The sequence below is a fragment of the Rutidosis leptorrhynchoides genome, chromosome 4 (assembly GCF_046630445.1).
Source record: "Rutidosis leptorrhynchoides isolate AG116_Rl617_1_P2 chromosome 4, CSIRO_AGI_Rlap_v1, whole genome shotgun sequence".
NCBI classification, from domain to species: Eukaryota; Viridiplantae; Streptophyta; class Magnoliopsida; order Asterales; family Asteraceae; genus Rutidosis; species Rutidosis leptorrhynchoides.
The window spans coordinates 16,678,666-16,693,992 of record NC_092336.1 but is presented as its reverse complement, the minus strand read 5'-3'; the positions used below and the strand labels follow the sequence as shown (position 1 = coordinate 16,693,992).

Genomic DNA, 15,327 nt, shown 5'->3' with positions numbered 1-15,327 from the left:
CGTCCAACGTTTACCGATGAGTACCTCCACTAGAAATGGTCCCGAACGACCCGCTCTAATACCAATTGTTGGAAGCTTCGACGAGCCCAACACACCCACTATAGAGGATCTAGACTATACAAGACTCACTACACCAACACTTTGGCGTTGTTTAGCCTTTAATTTTATAAATCCTTAGTGCACAATATACTTAGGCGACAGTGTCGACCATATATCTTTAGGCGGTATAACCGACCATGTATTACTTAGGCGGCAGAGCCGACCATATAATAAGAACAACAAAAGTGCACTAAGAACTTAAACACAAACTAAGGCTTGATCGGGAAACTTAACAAAAACACTTATATTAAATTACAATTACAATATTACTTACAAGCTTTCTCTTCTCTACTTTCGCTAACTCACACTCTTCTTCTCTTCTTCACAACTCACTTCTTATTTCACTCTTACTCACAACTCTCACAACTTACTTCCCATATTTATACTACTCCATGGAACATTCTAGAACCTAGATATTTCCATGGATATATAAATATCTAGATATTTCTACAACCTATAAATATCTAGATTTTTCTTTTACATTTCAATTTCTAGATTTTTCTCTCATATTCTAATATCTAGATATTTTCTTATACATATTAATATCTAGATATTTTACCCATATACATTTACTAATTCCATATTATTCTAAATTTGCATTGTATTTTAACAACACATTGGAATTGAGTTACTGCCAACAAGACCTTTTCCTAAAATTTAAGCTTGTGCCAAACATGCTGCATTGGTGGAGCCTAAAGATTTTCCTTGGCCCCCAAGTTATGTTTAATTGTGGCTGATTTTAATTCCTTTTTAGTTTATTTGTTTCCTTGTCTGAATTTGGCTTATATTACCTATATATATATATATATATATATACTCTACTGTTTTAACTCATAACTATCTTTTATTAATTATTGAATAAAGTTTTTTTTATATATCTCGTCCTCATTTCAAAGAGTTTTTTTTTTCTTTTATCGAATTTGGGGAGAAAAAAATCAGGCGAAGGGTTCGATAGACCAACAAATTTGAGGTATGAATTCCGTCTATAAAGTACTCTGTAAAAAATGTGTTTATTGCACCTATTTGTAAAGATCAGTTGCCTGATGATCATTGTTTCTATTTAACAAATTATTTTATACTCGTACTAGTTTGTTCCAATTAATTTGTACGTGGTCTGTTTTGTGCACCTCAAACAATATGAAAAGAACGAGTATTATTATTTTTATAATTTATTATAATTAAATTTTTTTATTAATCATTATTAGTGTTTGGTGGTGTTGTTGATCAGACAATAGTCTTATTGAGTGGTAGTTATTTAAGATGATAATATTCAAGCCTTTTATCACAGCTAGTTTGTAGACTACATTCGGCTAGTGATGAATTTTGAGCCGTAAATCGTATATTTTAACTACGGAGTATTATTTAAGCAGCTTTGATAGCATATTAACATTATTAGTCTTTAACATTGATTGATTTGTAGATGATTGTTTTTGGCAAGTACTGTATTGAATTCAAACTGAAATATATTATTGTTATGTTATTAGATGGAGCATGATCAACAGGTTTCTAAATTGCCTCCTTTATCTTCAAAATATCCATGGTTCATTGTTCAAAACCTCAAAGATAAACACGGCATTAAAACAGAGTTTTTGTCTACACTACACGACCCGTTGATTAAATATGAATGTCAAATCCCCGAGTTTTACGGAAGATGTATCCTAGGTTATTTCCATGGCTGGTTTATTATATCAGACTATACGCATAATGTTATGTGGTTTCTTTGGAACCCAGTAACTTCGAAGATTGTATGTCTCCCCCCGCTAAGTTTTAAAGACGGAGATGGTGCATCTTTCGATGAATGTTTGTTGACGGCCCCACCCGATGATCCCACTTCAGTCCTCCTGTTAAAGAGATCAGATGAATCTACATTTGTCTTTTGCCAGATAAATTGTAAAAGAATCAGGATGATGAAATGGACTGAAATTTCATACGCTAAACAGCTCAAGAAAATAACAAGTGACGGTGAATTACTACATAGCCTAACTTGTTGCAATGGTAAAATATATGCCTTAAATTCGGACAGCTTTATTGGTCCTATCGTCGTACGGGTTGAGATTGTTGCAAAAAACAGACGAGTTAAAATTCAACTACTGATGTTTGGGGGTTTCCCTTCGTTTGATCCCGACCGTTGTTTGGTGCGGAAAGCTTTTATAAAAGGATATAATACGGAATTGTTCTGCGTTAGTGTCGGTGTTGATGAGAAAACTAAGGAAATTGGTGATGTGTATTTGTTTCGATTAGACACGAGTATTATAAAGTGGGAAGAATTGGAGTGCAAACTCAAGAAATGGGACTTGAATAGTAAGATAGTTGAAAAAGTGGAAGATGATGACCTTCGAGACTTGCAAATTACTCGAGTTATGTGGGAAGAAATTAATGAATTGAATGACGCTGTCTTTTATGTGGATCTTGGTCGTGATCGGTCCATATTTTATAACCCCGTGGTTGCCTCCGAGTTAAGGGGTTATATACAAATTCGAGACGAAACGGACGACATGTTTTACTTATACCATGTTGAAGACAGAACCGTGATCGCATCTCCTATGCCTTCTCATGTGGTCTCAACAACCCATGTGATGATGTGGGAAGGAGGGTAATGTTTATAGGTTTTTTTTTTTTTTTTTTTTTTTTTTTTTTTTTTTTTTTTTTATATCTATAGCATATTATATATTGCAATGAGAATAATAGCTGAAATAAAAAAATATTACTTTCTAATGTAGGTTAGAAGAAGACGATCATGTCGATGTGGTAACATCAGTTGCAGTTATCGAGGTTGAGCAAAATGGATCGTGTCTGTACAAGATCCCATTTGAAGTTTTGGAGATGATAATGAAACTTTGTGTCGGTTTGGAGTACCTGAACTTTCGTGCTACATGCAAACTTTGTCATCATGCAGCGCACCTGTAATACGGTGGAGCAATGAGTCATCGTTAAGAAAATTGCATAATTATTCATTAAATTCACCCTGGCTAATGGTTGTATATAATTATCGAGGGATTGTTACTTATACAGATCCGTTGTCAGGTGATAACTACTTTATGAAGAAGAATTCACATATATCGTTTGTGGACGACATAATATATTGTTCGAGGTATGGTTGGTTGTTGTGTGAGAGCACCGAATTTGAATGCCCGGTGTTCTATAACCCGTTCACAAATCGTCTTCGCAAGCTTCCAAAATTTGATGGTGTCATAAAAAGCTTATGTTTCTCAGAGCCACCTACTTCCGTTAATTGTATAGTTGCTGGTTATGCTATTTGCGATGATGTGATTACTTGGATCTACATTTCAAAGCGGAAACGGTCATGGTGTTTGATCGAAGGACATTATGTTAATGAGTTCCCTATATTTTCTTCGACATTTATTGGCGAAAAACTTTATGGTGTGTATAAAGATGGAAAAACTTTTCCTTCAAGCGCAAGCGCATCTATTAGTTCAGCAAATTGCCCGATTGAGAAAATTGTTTTGGTAAAAGCCCCGAAAAGTAGTTACAGCTCTGCGACACAATATTTCTTGATGAATTGTGATGATGAACATCTTTTATTAGTCATGGTGAGTAAGTTAGGAGAAATTGAGGTATTCGAGTGGGTTGATAGTACATATCATGGGTGGAATAAAATAGAAAGCATAGAGAAGCACACAATTTATATTTGTGGCACGACATCGATTTGCATTGATGCCAAAAAGCCTGATATGGAGAACAAGATCTATTTCCCGAAGCAAGTGTGGTACTCACTCGATACACATACGTATCACACATTTGATGGAGAAGTTGTCGAAAAAGGTTTTGGAGGTTTTCTGGGAATGAAAACTGATTTCAACTGTCATGCATGGATCGAACCAAGTTGGTGTTAGCGTTATTGTCTTTGCATTATTAAGTTCCAGCCCAGGCTGAGCCGAATGTTTCTGTCATGGGTCCTGTTGATCAAAATCTAGCAAACGACTGTAATGGGGGTTCCAATAGGACCGGTTCAATTAATTCTGAGAAGGAATGTAAGGTTTCAAGGATCAGAGCTCCAAACAATCCTACTTCTAGTAACGAACAATCGCTATCGAATTGTAGCTTGGGCTTAAAAGATTTTGGCCACTACATTGGACTTGAGTGGATCGGGGCTCCGTCAGGGAAGTAACTTTACCCTTCTTTCGTTTTCTCTTTATTTATGTGTTTAAAATGAAGATAATATCGTTAAACGTACGTGGGCTCGGGAAACTTGAAAAAGAAAAATTTAATTGGATTAAAAAATTAATTCGTTTTCATAATCCGGACATTTTTGCAATTCAAGAATCCAAAAGAAAACGTGTTACTGATTTTATGATTGAGTTGTTATGGGGTAATAAAAATTTTGAATATATCTTTAAACCATCGGTGGGGTTATCGGGCGGGTCAATTTTAATTTAGAACCCTACTAGATTTTGTGTGTCCGGGGCGGTTGAAAGAGAATTTTTCTTGGGTATACGAGGTCGATGGGTGGGCAAAATGGCGGACTCCATTATATTAAATGTTTATGGGCCACATAATGATCAATTGAAACATAAATTTTGGGATAGTCTTGACAATATTATGCAGGTGGATATTGATGATTGGGTTTTCTGTGGCGATTTTAATGAAGTAAGGCGAAAAGCGGAAAGGAAAAATTGCGAATTTATCGAAAGTAGAGCAAAGATGTTCAACGATTTCATTGACAAGGCTAATCTCATTGAAATTCCATTGGGAGGAATGAAGTTTACTAGGATTAGTGACGACGGTTTGAAATATAGTAAACTTGACAGGTTCTTAGTCTCGGAAGCGTGTTATGCATCATGGGATGGAATTTCTGCATGTATTCTCGATAGGGATTACTCCGACCATTGCCCCATCGTTTTGAAGGATATGAACAATGACTTCGGGCCGAAACCTATTAGGATTTTCAACAACTGGTTCGAAGATGATAAATGTGATGATTTGATAAAAGATGCATGGAAAGTTACCATTTGCAATCCAAGGGCTTATTGTGTATTTCGTGATAAACTTAAGAGCGTAAAAGGGGTGTTGAAGGAAAAATGTAATCCTAAATATAATAGTCTAAATGCCGAAATTGACTTACTTCATAAAGAAATCTCTGAGTGGGAAAACATCATCGGTACTCGTGACCTTTCGGAAGTTGAAATTGCATCTTGGTTAGATTCGAAAAAAAAGTGGCTTAAAAAAGATAAGGAGAAAGTCGATATATTGAAACAAAAGGCAAGGATTAAATGGGTTACGGAAGGGGATGAAAATAGCAAATTTTTTCATTCGTGTATTAAAAGGAGGCAAAACAAAAACAACATAAGGGGTATAAATTCAAATGGCTTATGGATCGAGAACCCAGAGGACATCAAAATGGCGGCATTCACATACTTCAAAAATCGTTTTAGTGAACATAACTCTCGTACCTTCAAAATTCGTGGCCCTCTGAGCAAACGACTTAATGATGAGGAGGCGTCGAACCTTGAATCTCCTTTTACACTCTCTGAAATCCATGTTGCTATATTAGAATGTGGGGGTGAAAAGGCCCCCGGACCCGATGGTTTTAACATGAAATTTTTCTCAAAATATTGGGACGTTGTCAAAGAAGACCTTCTCGCGGTATTCACTCGTTTTTGGGAGGTTGGTGAGATCTCTAAAGGTTGTAATTCCTCTTTTGTTGCATTACTCCCGAAAAAAATGACCCACAGGGATTTGGTGATTTTCGTCCAATCAGTTTAATCGGGAGCCTTTATAAAGTTCTCTCTAAGGTTTTGACCAAAAGGCTACAAAGGGTTATTTCTTCGGTTATCGGTTTCGAACAAAGTGCTTACATTAAAAATCGTTATATTCTTGATGGCGTGTTAATTGCGAATGAAGTCCTTCATGATATCAAAGTAACCAAAAGAAAAGGCTTCTTTTTTAAAGTTGACTTTGAGAAGGCTTTTGATAGCATTAGTTGGGACTTTCTAATGGAAATCATGGAGTTAATGGGATTCGGTCTTCGATGGAGACAATGGATCTTCGCAAGCCTTTCTTCCGCTTCCATTTCGATTTTGGTCAACGGTTCCCCAACTAAAGAATTTTCTCTTCAGAAAGGCGTGAGGCAAGGGGATCCCCTCTCCCCTTATCTTTTTATCATGGTAGCCGAAGGTTTGAACCATCTAATTAAATCTGCTGCACTTCATAGCCGATTTTCTGGGATCCCAATTGGGCGGAGGGACTTACGGGTCACGCATTTGCAATACGCGGGCGACACTATATTTTTTGGTGAATGGGATAGGCGTAATGTGCAAAATCTTACTAAAATTCTTAAGTGTTTTGAATTGACATCGGGACTAAAAATCAATTTTCATAAGAGCTGTGTTTATGGACTCGGGGTCTCAAAAGTAGAAACGGAAAATATGGCGGCCTGGCTTGGGTGCGCAGCAGGTACACTCCCTATTACCTACCTTGGGCTTCCACTTGGATCGTCGATGAAACTCTTGAAGTCATGGGATCCGGTATTTGACAAGTTTGGTAAGAGGCTGGCGGATTGGAAAGCTAGATCCCTCTCGTATGGTGGTAGACTTACATTAATTAAATCGGTATTATCTAGTCTACCTCTTTATTTCTTTTCGCTTTACATATCCCCGTCTTGTGTTATTGATAAACTTGAGGGGTTGAGACGTCGGTTTTTTTGGGGCGGATCTTCCGAGGTCTCAAAAATGGCATGGGTTAAATGGGATACTTGTCTTAAGCCTCGTGAATTTGGTGGGTTAGATATTGCCCCTCTTGCGTTTAAAAATCGTGCCTTACTTGCAAAATGGTGGTGGCGGTTTAAACATGAGAATGACTCACTTTGGGTGTCTATTATTAAAAATATTTACGGGGAGGACGGGGGCCTTAGCACTTCTTTTTCTCCCCCTTCCTCACGAGCTTCTTCTACTTGGGCGGGTATCCTTAAGGTGGGTAAAAATATCTTTAATGCAAACTACGCTTTTGCTAATTCTTTCAAAAAAAGAGTCGTAAATGGGTCTAGTACACGTTTTTGGGAGGATTTATGGCTCGGGGATATGGTTCTTAAAGACAAATTTAATAGGCTTTATAGACTTGACACAAATAAATTTGCCACAATTCTAGACCGGGCGAGATGGGAGGGCGGGAACTTTCATGCCACGTGGTGTTGGTCCCGCGATATCTCGGGGAGGGTGGCTGGGGACCTCACCACTCTTACTAATCTTTTATCTAGTTTTGTCCCGTGTAGCTCAGGTAAAGAAGAATGGTCATGGTCTTGGAGTAAGGATGGCTCGTTTTCGGTTCACAAGCTTACGGATATTCTGGTCCGGAGCAGCCCTGACATCGCAACCGTGAGCATAAAGTCGCTCCGCAACAAACTGGTCCCCCTCAAAGTTGAGTTGTTTATTTGGCGTACTCGACACAAAAGGTTACCTACAAGAGTTGAACTCGACAAGAGAGGTATGGACTTGGGTACGGTACGTTGTCCGGTTTGTGACAATGGTTTGGAATCAGTAGAGCACTCCATCATCTTATGCACGTTCGCTTTTGACATTTGGAATCGTGTCTATGATTGGTGGAAGCTCGGCCCTTTTACAAACTTGGGTATAAGTGAATCTTTTCTTGGAAATGGATATAACTTCACCTCCGACTTGGGAAAACTGTTGTGGCAAGCTACGGAATGGGTTACGGGATACATGATTTGGAAAAGTAGGAACGCTTTCACTTTCACTAAGATAAAACCGACATGCGCAATGGTATTTAAAGACATCCAACTTAAATGCTTCGAATGGTTCTCTAATAGGATCAAAGGTACCAATATTGAATGGGATGTCTGGCTTGCAAATCCACGAGGTTATGATTCGCTAGCTTTATCGTCTAGGAGATCCGGGATAGGTTAATTAATTGTTCTCCACGCAGGTTTTTTGCCCCACTCCTGGAGTAGTCGTTTTGGTCGAGAGAATTTGAGGTGGATCAGGGGGCTTTGTCGTTGAATTGCCAACACTGTGCTCTGTCCCCACTCCAGCTTGTTTAGTTAATTCTTCTCAAGTCCAATCTCGATCTTAATGATAATGAACGGACTACGGCGTTTTCCTGCACACTTGTGGAGTCTTACTATCTCGGTTATATATTTGTCGTTTTGTTTTCCTATATGTAGTTCCGTTTTTGTAAGCGTGACATTATTGTAATTATTTCGTGTTGATATATATAATACATACTTTCTTTGCCGTTAAAAAAAAAAAAAAATTATTAAGTATTTGATTTGATTATTCTTCTTTTTTAATTTATTGGAAGGCATAAACTTAACTATTTCAATGAATATTTTGTGGTTAGACTTGATGTTTGAGGATTGTAGTATTAAGTTTGACCTTTTGACTTTTTTTTTTTTTTTTTTTACTTTATTGTTAATAAAGCTATCATCTGAGAAGATGCTTGTTTATATAAATTTCTTACGTACTCGTTTAAGATATTGAAGTTATATTCTTGTGCACGTTTTGCCACCTCTAACTGTTATGGCTGTGGCAATTTTGAACGTTATAGTTGCTTCTATGTTTTTTTCTGATCACACTGTAGGGGAGATTGGGTAACAGGTCAAATTGGGTTAAGGTTGCCTAAATAAACATTTAGGAAGTTGTATGCATCAAGAGTTCACGTGTTGTTACTTTGAACCCTGTTGACTCATCCACCTATTTAACCAGCTACTGTTCAATAGCTAATTATTTATTTTATTTTGTACTTTTTTAATAGCTAATTTGTTATTGATTTTCTCTTTGATATAAGAAAACCCAAATGACCCATTCATATGGTAAATTGTCCCTTTGTTGAAGGTTACAATGATGACTTGTGACCACTTTACCATTTTCATGTTATAACCATTTAAGCTAATTTTTATAGTGAGTATCTTTTGCACTGAATAGTGCTGAAGGTCAAGTTGTTTTGTTAGCTGCTGTTTTTGAAAAAGATGCTCATGCTTGGAGGATAAATTGCTTGCAAATTGATCGAGATCCGGGTTGTTTAGTTTCACTGGTTTTGGAAAAACTTACTCCTACATATATCGGTTATCTACCTATTGAGCATTTGTGTCATTTTGTGGCATTGCCTTTTAAGTTGTGTACCTGGAACTGATATCATTGTTTTTAAAAGTTAAGATATGCAGGTTTTGAACAATATGAAATTAGGTTTCATTTTAATTTTGTTTTGTACCTTATTATAATAATTTTGTCTACCTAAGCTTTTTGTTTATACATTCTTGCAGCTTTGTCCCATTTGCATAACTGACCGAAAGGATATGGCCTTCGGCTGTGTGCATATCAGTTACCTTTTACACAGTTTGACTTACAAATATATGTTCAAAAAAGTTGACTTTTTATTTTTATTTTCTTCTCTTGTGTGTTTTCAGACAGGTTACGGATGTAGCACAGACCTTCAAATATGCCCTATTTGTAGCAGGTACATACAGACCAGAATCAAGCTTTATTAACGCTAGCCGTGTAACATCATCTATCTTATGACCTTGTAAATTTGTAATGTTTATATGTTGCAGACAGTTTGCAAAGGGGTGTTTGGTCTAAAACATGTTCGAAATCTTAGGAAAAGCTTTTGTTGTGATCTTGTAAAGTAGGTGTACAAACATTCAGGATGTGTCATATGCATTTCTTTATCAAACCAGTTGAATCGAATCTATAGATTTGCATGTAGTTTTCTTATACTTAACCCATCTACAAATACCTTACACTCGTACTATTATACCGTCTTATTCACTCATGAATACTACACTAATAACACGAGCCTCGTGCTGGTCGCTCGAGTACTTCCTACTTATTCTTTTACTGTTCAATCGAGTCGTAACTAGCCAATGGAACTGGAAACTTCTCTTGAACAACACGGGTGTCGTAGCTATGCACATGGCGGTCACGCACCACAACAACGTTGTCATATTCGATCAGACAAGGGCGGGCCCATCTCAATACCGTCTCCGTAGGTGCTACTCTCACAGTTCTGATGACTCATCATGTTACGCGCATTCTGTTGAGTATAATGTGTTGACGAACAAAGTTCGGGCTCTACATCTTGCAACTGATACTTGGTGCTCATCTGGGTCGTTTTTAAGCAACGGAAGCCTCCTTCAAACGGGCGGTAACGGGTCGGGTTCAAGAAAGATCAGATATTATGAACCTTGTACTGATAGCCACTGTGATTGGACGGAAATGAGGAAGCAGTTATCAGTTAGAAGATGGTACGCGTCGAGTTTATATTTACCAGACGTGGACGGTGTTATAGTTGTCGGCGGACAAAACGGTTTTAGTTACGAATTCGTGCCAACATCCGGATCGAGTGAATCTTACGATCTTCCATTTTTGCATAGTACGTTTGAACGAAACTCGAAAGGGAACAATCTATACCCTTTCTTACACTTATCGTCTGATGGAAATTTATTCATTTTTGCTAACCGGGATTCGATTCTTTTCGATTATAAAAACTCGAAAGTTGTTAAAAATTTTCCGACAATTCCGGGATACGGGGGTCGTAGTTACCCTAGCAGCGGGTCTTCCGTTATTCTTCCGTTAAACTATAACGATAACTTCTCGAAAGTTGAGGTTATGGTTTGTGGCGGTGCAGCCCGTGGGGCCTACAGTGCGACTCAGCGGGATAGATACTATCCCGCTTTAAGATCATGCGGGAGAATGGTGATAACCGGGGACCGCCACAAGTGGCGGATGGAAAATATGCCGGGCCCACGCCTAATGAGCGACATGTTGGTTTTACCAACCGGTGACGTCTTAATCATCAACGGTGCAAAACGAGGTTGTGCTGGATGGAATCGGGCATCGTATCCGGCTCTTGAACCGTACCTTTACCAGCCCGAACAACCTTCGGGGCAACGGTTTCAGGTTCTAACATCAACTAAAATCGCCCGTTTGTATCATTCATCCGCGGTTATTTTACCGGATGGTAGGATTTTGGTTGCTGGTGGAAACCCGAATAGTCGATACGTCTCACACGGGGTGGCCCACCCAACCGAATTGAGACTACAAGCGCTAATCCCGGACTACATGAGCAACCAATACGACCATCTTCGGCCAAGTAACGTGTCCATTATTTACCCAGAACAGTCAAATTCTGGCGTCAAAAATGGACACGAGTTTAGTGTTAGTTTCATATTGGGGACCGAGTTGAATAATTTAAGTGTGGTGGCTTATGCATCACCATTTGCGACTCACTCGCTATCAATGAATCAAAGATTGCTGAGACTTGAGTGTACGAGCTCGGGTATAGGTGGCGAGGGTCAGGTTGAGCTAACGGTGGTAGCTCCTCCATCCATCTACGTTGCACCACCAGGTTATTATATGTTAACGGTGGGGAACGGTGGGATCCCGAGTAGATCGTCATGGTTTAAGATCATCCCGAGTAAATAAATTACAATGTTTTAACTGTGGTAAATATAGCAAAAATGGAGGAGTTTATATGATCATGTTTGATATAGTAACTTAATTAACATACTAATTTTGTTTTTTGTTTTTTTTTTTTTTTATCAAAGTTATTTGTATTAATTATCTTAAATAATACTCAATGGAATGGAATAAAATCAATATAATTGCTTAAGTTTCTATTGCTTTTAATTTGTATTTATTGAGTCCCGCAGTCCTGGTAAACTATTGTTGTTTACACCGATAATGTTCCGTTAAACGTGCTAATCGCAAAGTCGCAAGTACGGAGTAATAAATAAAAGGCATTGACTTTGAAAGTCATGATAAACATCTAATTGAATTTATTTTTCTAATATAATGAAAGTTGGAATTTTGATTACCTCATCAACATGCCCAAAACTGTTAAAAAAAAAATAATAATAAAAAATAAATTAAAAAAAATTTGAAAGGCAAGTATATAATACATCAAAAACAAAATATGACAACCCGGAAATTTCCTACCAAATTTAAACTTTATCTTTATATTATTCCGACACGATAAGCAAAGTTTGTTAAGTTAAATCTCAAGAATTTTAAATCGTGTTCATACATTCATTATAACCTCGATCAAATTCCGACGATTCACGAACCGTTATATATAAATAAATATGTATATATATGTATATATATATATTATAACTTGAGAATATTAATAAAGTATTAAACGTATAATACTTTACATGAACGTATTTGTTTCAATATGTTTATCGATGGAATTAGAAGATAATATCAAATGATTGATTTATCAGATACATTGTGATATGATTACGGGTCTATGTTATGAGGTCCACTGTGATTTAAGAAATCTATTCTTTTTGACAACATTCGGAAAATGGTAAAGTGATTTATAAGTAAGAACGTGGAGTGTAAATAACTTAGATGTTGGATATCGACAAGTTAAGTAACTCGACATTTTTCATTAAGATGATTTCATACGTTTATTTAACCTTTGAACTTTATCTCATGCTTCACCAACAGACTGTAATTTAAAAACTTGAAACATATTATGAATATATATGATTCTACTTTTCTAAAACGTTTTATGATATAACGATTTACATATATATATTTACTCCGTATTATTTCAAGATATTATTAGTATAAATAAAATATTACGACGGAGTGCTGTCCGAGTAATTTCGAAATTGTTTTTTGAGCGGGATAAGGCTAAGGAAATTATGGGTTATAGCTATGAAGGTTATGGGTATGGTTCGGGAGTATTGCTCGTGAGTCAAACTAGTGTTTATCATCTCCGTTGCGTCTACGTATTTTTCCTGCAATATTGAATCTCAATATTGATACGTGAGCACTCATAACTTAACTTTTATATATTATTAGTATATCCCTGACTAGTGCTCGAGTATATAGGATTATGCATGCTTATACGTTCGTTATTGTCGTTAGATAGGTTATGTCGAATCTTGAATTAAATACATATGCTATTAAGATAAGGTATATGATATGCATGTCGTTGGAAAGCTAGCGAAAAATTGAGAACTTTTCATTTAGATATCAAATGGTTTCGATGAACGGTTTAGAAGTTATAATCAATTAAATTTTTGTATTATTATTAAAAATGATTATTATTATCATCGTTATTATCGTCGTTATAATCTAATTATTATTATTATTATTATTATTATTATTATTATTATTATTATTATTATTATTATTATTATTATTATTATTATCGTTATTAATAAAAGATATTATTGTTATTTTTATTATTATTACTATCGGTATTATCGTTAAGGTTATAATTAGTAGTATTATTATTATTATTATTATTATTATTATTATTATTATTATTATTATTATTATCATCATCATCATTCAAATAGTTATTAGTATTATCATTAATATTATTATAATTAGTATTATTATAATTAAAATTAATATTAGTAACATCTAATTATTATGATTACTATTATTATTATTATTATTATTAATATGAACGCGATATAAAAGATGACTAAAAGCTATTAAACGAAACGATTAGGAAATAATGAATATGAGTATCATGATGAAATTAATATATTGTAAGATATTGATTTAAAGGAAAAATATCGTTTTCATTATTTTACTATTATTATTATTAAAAGTATTATTAATATTAAAACTATCATTTTTACTAAAATTATTATTTTTAATAAAAATATCATTGTTAATATGAAACATCATTATTATTATCATTTTAGTACTATTGTTAATAAAAATTATCATTTTATCATTTTTAGAAAATATAATTATTGTTATTTTTAATAGTAGAATAATAATAATTATTACAAAATAATACAACTTTTACTTATTATTATTATTATCAATATTATTTTATCAAATAAATATGTGATACAAAGATATTTTACTACGTATAATATAATTACATTAATAATACCTATTATATTATTTTTATGATATTAAATGAACTTTATAAATTTTATTACTTAAGATATATAAAAGTATATTTTTATTATATAAATTTTAATATAAAATTTTATTTATTAATAAAAGAACTATATTATTTACTTTAATAAAATCTATTAAAAATATTTAAATAAATAAAATGACTATATTTAAACTATATAATAATCATGTATAAATTTTGGAAGACATTTTAGTCAATATGACTTTTGTTGACTTTTGCATATTTAGTCTCGAGCATTAGGATTGTGATACACTACGACTTGACCTAAATTGTTAGACAGATATTGATCAAACATATATATATATATATATAAATTAATATAGGTTCGTGAATCCAAGGCCAACATTGCACTTGTTCAATGACGTCATATGTATTTTTACTACAAAATACAGTATTGTGAGTTTCATTTGCTCCCTTTTAAATGCTTTTGCAATATATATTTTTGAGACTGAGAATACATGCGCTGTTTTATAAATGTTTGACGAAATAGACACAAGTACTCAAAAATTACATTCTATGGTTGGATTATCGAAATTGAATATCACCCCTTTTAGCTTGGTAGCCTAAGAATTAGGGAACAGTACCCCTAATTGACGCGAATCCTAAAGATAGATCTATGGGCCTAACAAACCCCATCCGAGGTTCGGATACTTTAGTACTTCGATTTTTATACAGACGAGAGGATTCTGTTATACAGACGAGAGGATTCTGTTTTGGGGATATTCTATATGCATCTTGTTAATGTCGGTTACCAGGTGTTCACCATATGAATGATTTTACCTTAATGCAGACGAGAGGATTCTGCTTGAGGATTATGTTTATGAAAAATGAAAATCTTGTGGTCTATTATATTATTGGAAATGATTTTACCTTTATGCAGACGAGAGGATTCTGCTATTGGAATTATGTTTAATAAAAATATTGTGGTTTATTAAGATAATGGAAATGAATGATTATGATAAACTAATGAACTCACCAACCTTTTGGTTGACACTTGAAAGCATGTTTATTCTCAAGTTTGAAAGAAATCTTCCGCTGTGCATTAGCTCATTTTAAGGATATTACTTGGAGTCATTCATGGCATATTTCGAAAGACGTTGCATTCGAGTCATTGAGTTCATTAAGATTATTATTAAGTCAATTATAATTGGATGTATTATGAAATGGTATGCATGCCGTCAACTTTAGATATGAATAAAGTTTGTCTTTTAAAAATGAATGCAATGTTTGTAAAATGTATAATATAGAGGTCAAATACCTCGCGATGTAATCAACTATTGTGAATCGTTTATAATGCATATGAACGGGTCTTTTCACAAAAATAGCAAGAAGCTAGCCAACACATAGGGCTACGAG

General features: G+C 34.8%; 2 protein-coding genes across 2 annotated transcripts; both read left to right on the top strand.

Annotated features, from left to right (window-relative positions):
• Positions 1-931: 931 nt before the first annotated feature.
• LOC139840017 (uncharacterized) lies at positions 932-3,972 on the top strand. The gene is made up of 3 exons (XM_071830237.1): positions 932-1,069; positions 1,584-2,692; positions 2,820-3,972. Exons 2-3 carry the CDS (start codon positions 1,584-1,586, stop codon positions 3,004-3,006), a joined length of 1,296 nt encoding a protein of 431 aa, XP_071686338.1. The 5' UTR covers positions 932-1,069; the 3' UTR covers positions 3,007-3,972.
• Positions 3,973-9,842: 5,870 nt separating this feature from the next.
• Positions 9,843-11,495, top strand: LOC139840439 (aldehyde oxidase GLOX-like). Its single transcript, XM_071830706.1, has one exon. It carries the CDS (start codon positions 9,843-9,845, stop codon positions 11,493-11,495), a length of 1,653 nt encoding a protein of 550 aa, XP_071686807.1.
• Positions 11,496-15,327: the final 3,832 nt, after the last annotated feature.

Excerpts from the sequence above, each read along its gene's own strand:
- LOC139840017 (XM_071830237.1), top strand. The coding sequence starts at position 1,584 with ATGGAGCATGATCAACAGGTTTCTAAATTGCCTCCTTTATCTTCAAAA. Across the intron at positions 2,693-2,819 it reads GTGATGATGTGGGAAGGAGG|GTTAGAAGAAGACGATCATG; the intron begins GTAATGTTTATA and ends TTTCTAATGTAG.
- LOC139840439 (XM_071830706.1), top strand. The coding sequence starts at position 9,843 with ATGAATACTACACTAATAACACGAGCCTCGTGCTGGTCGCTCGAGTAC.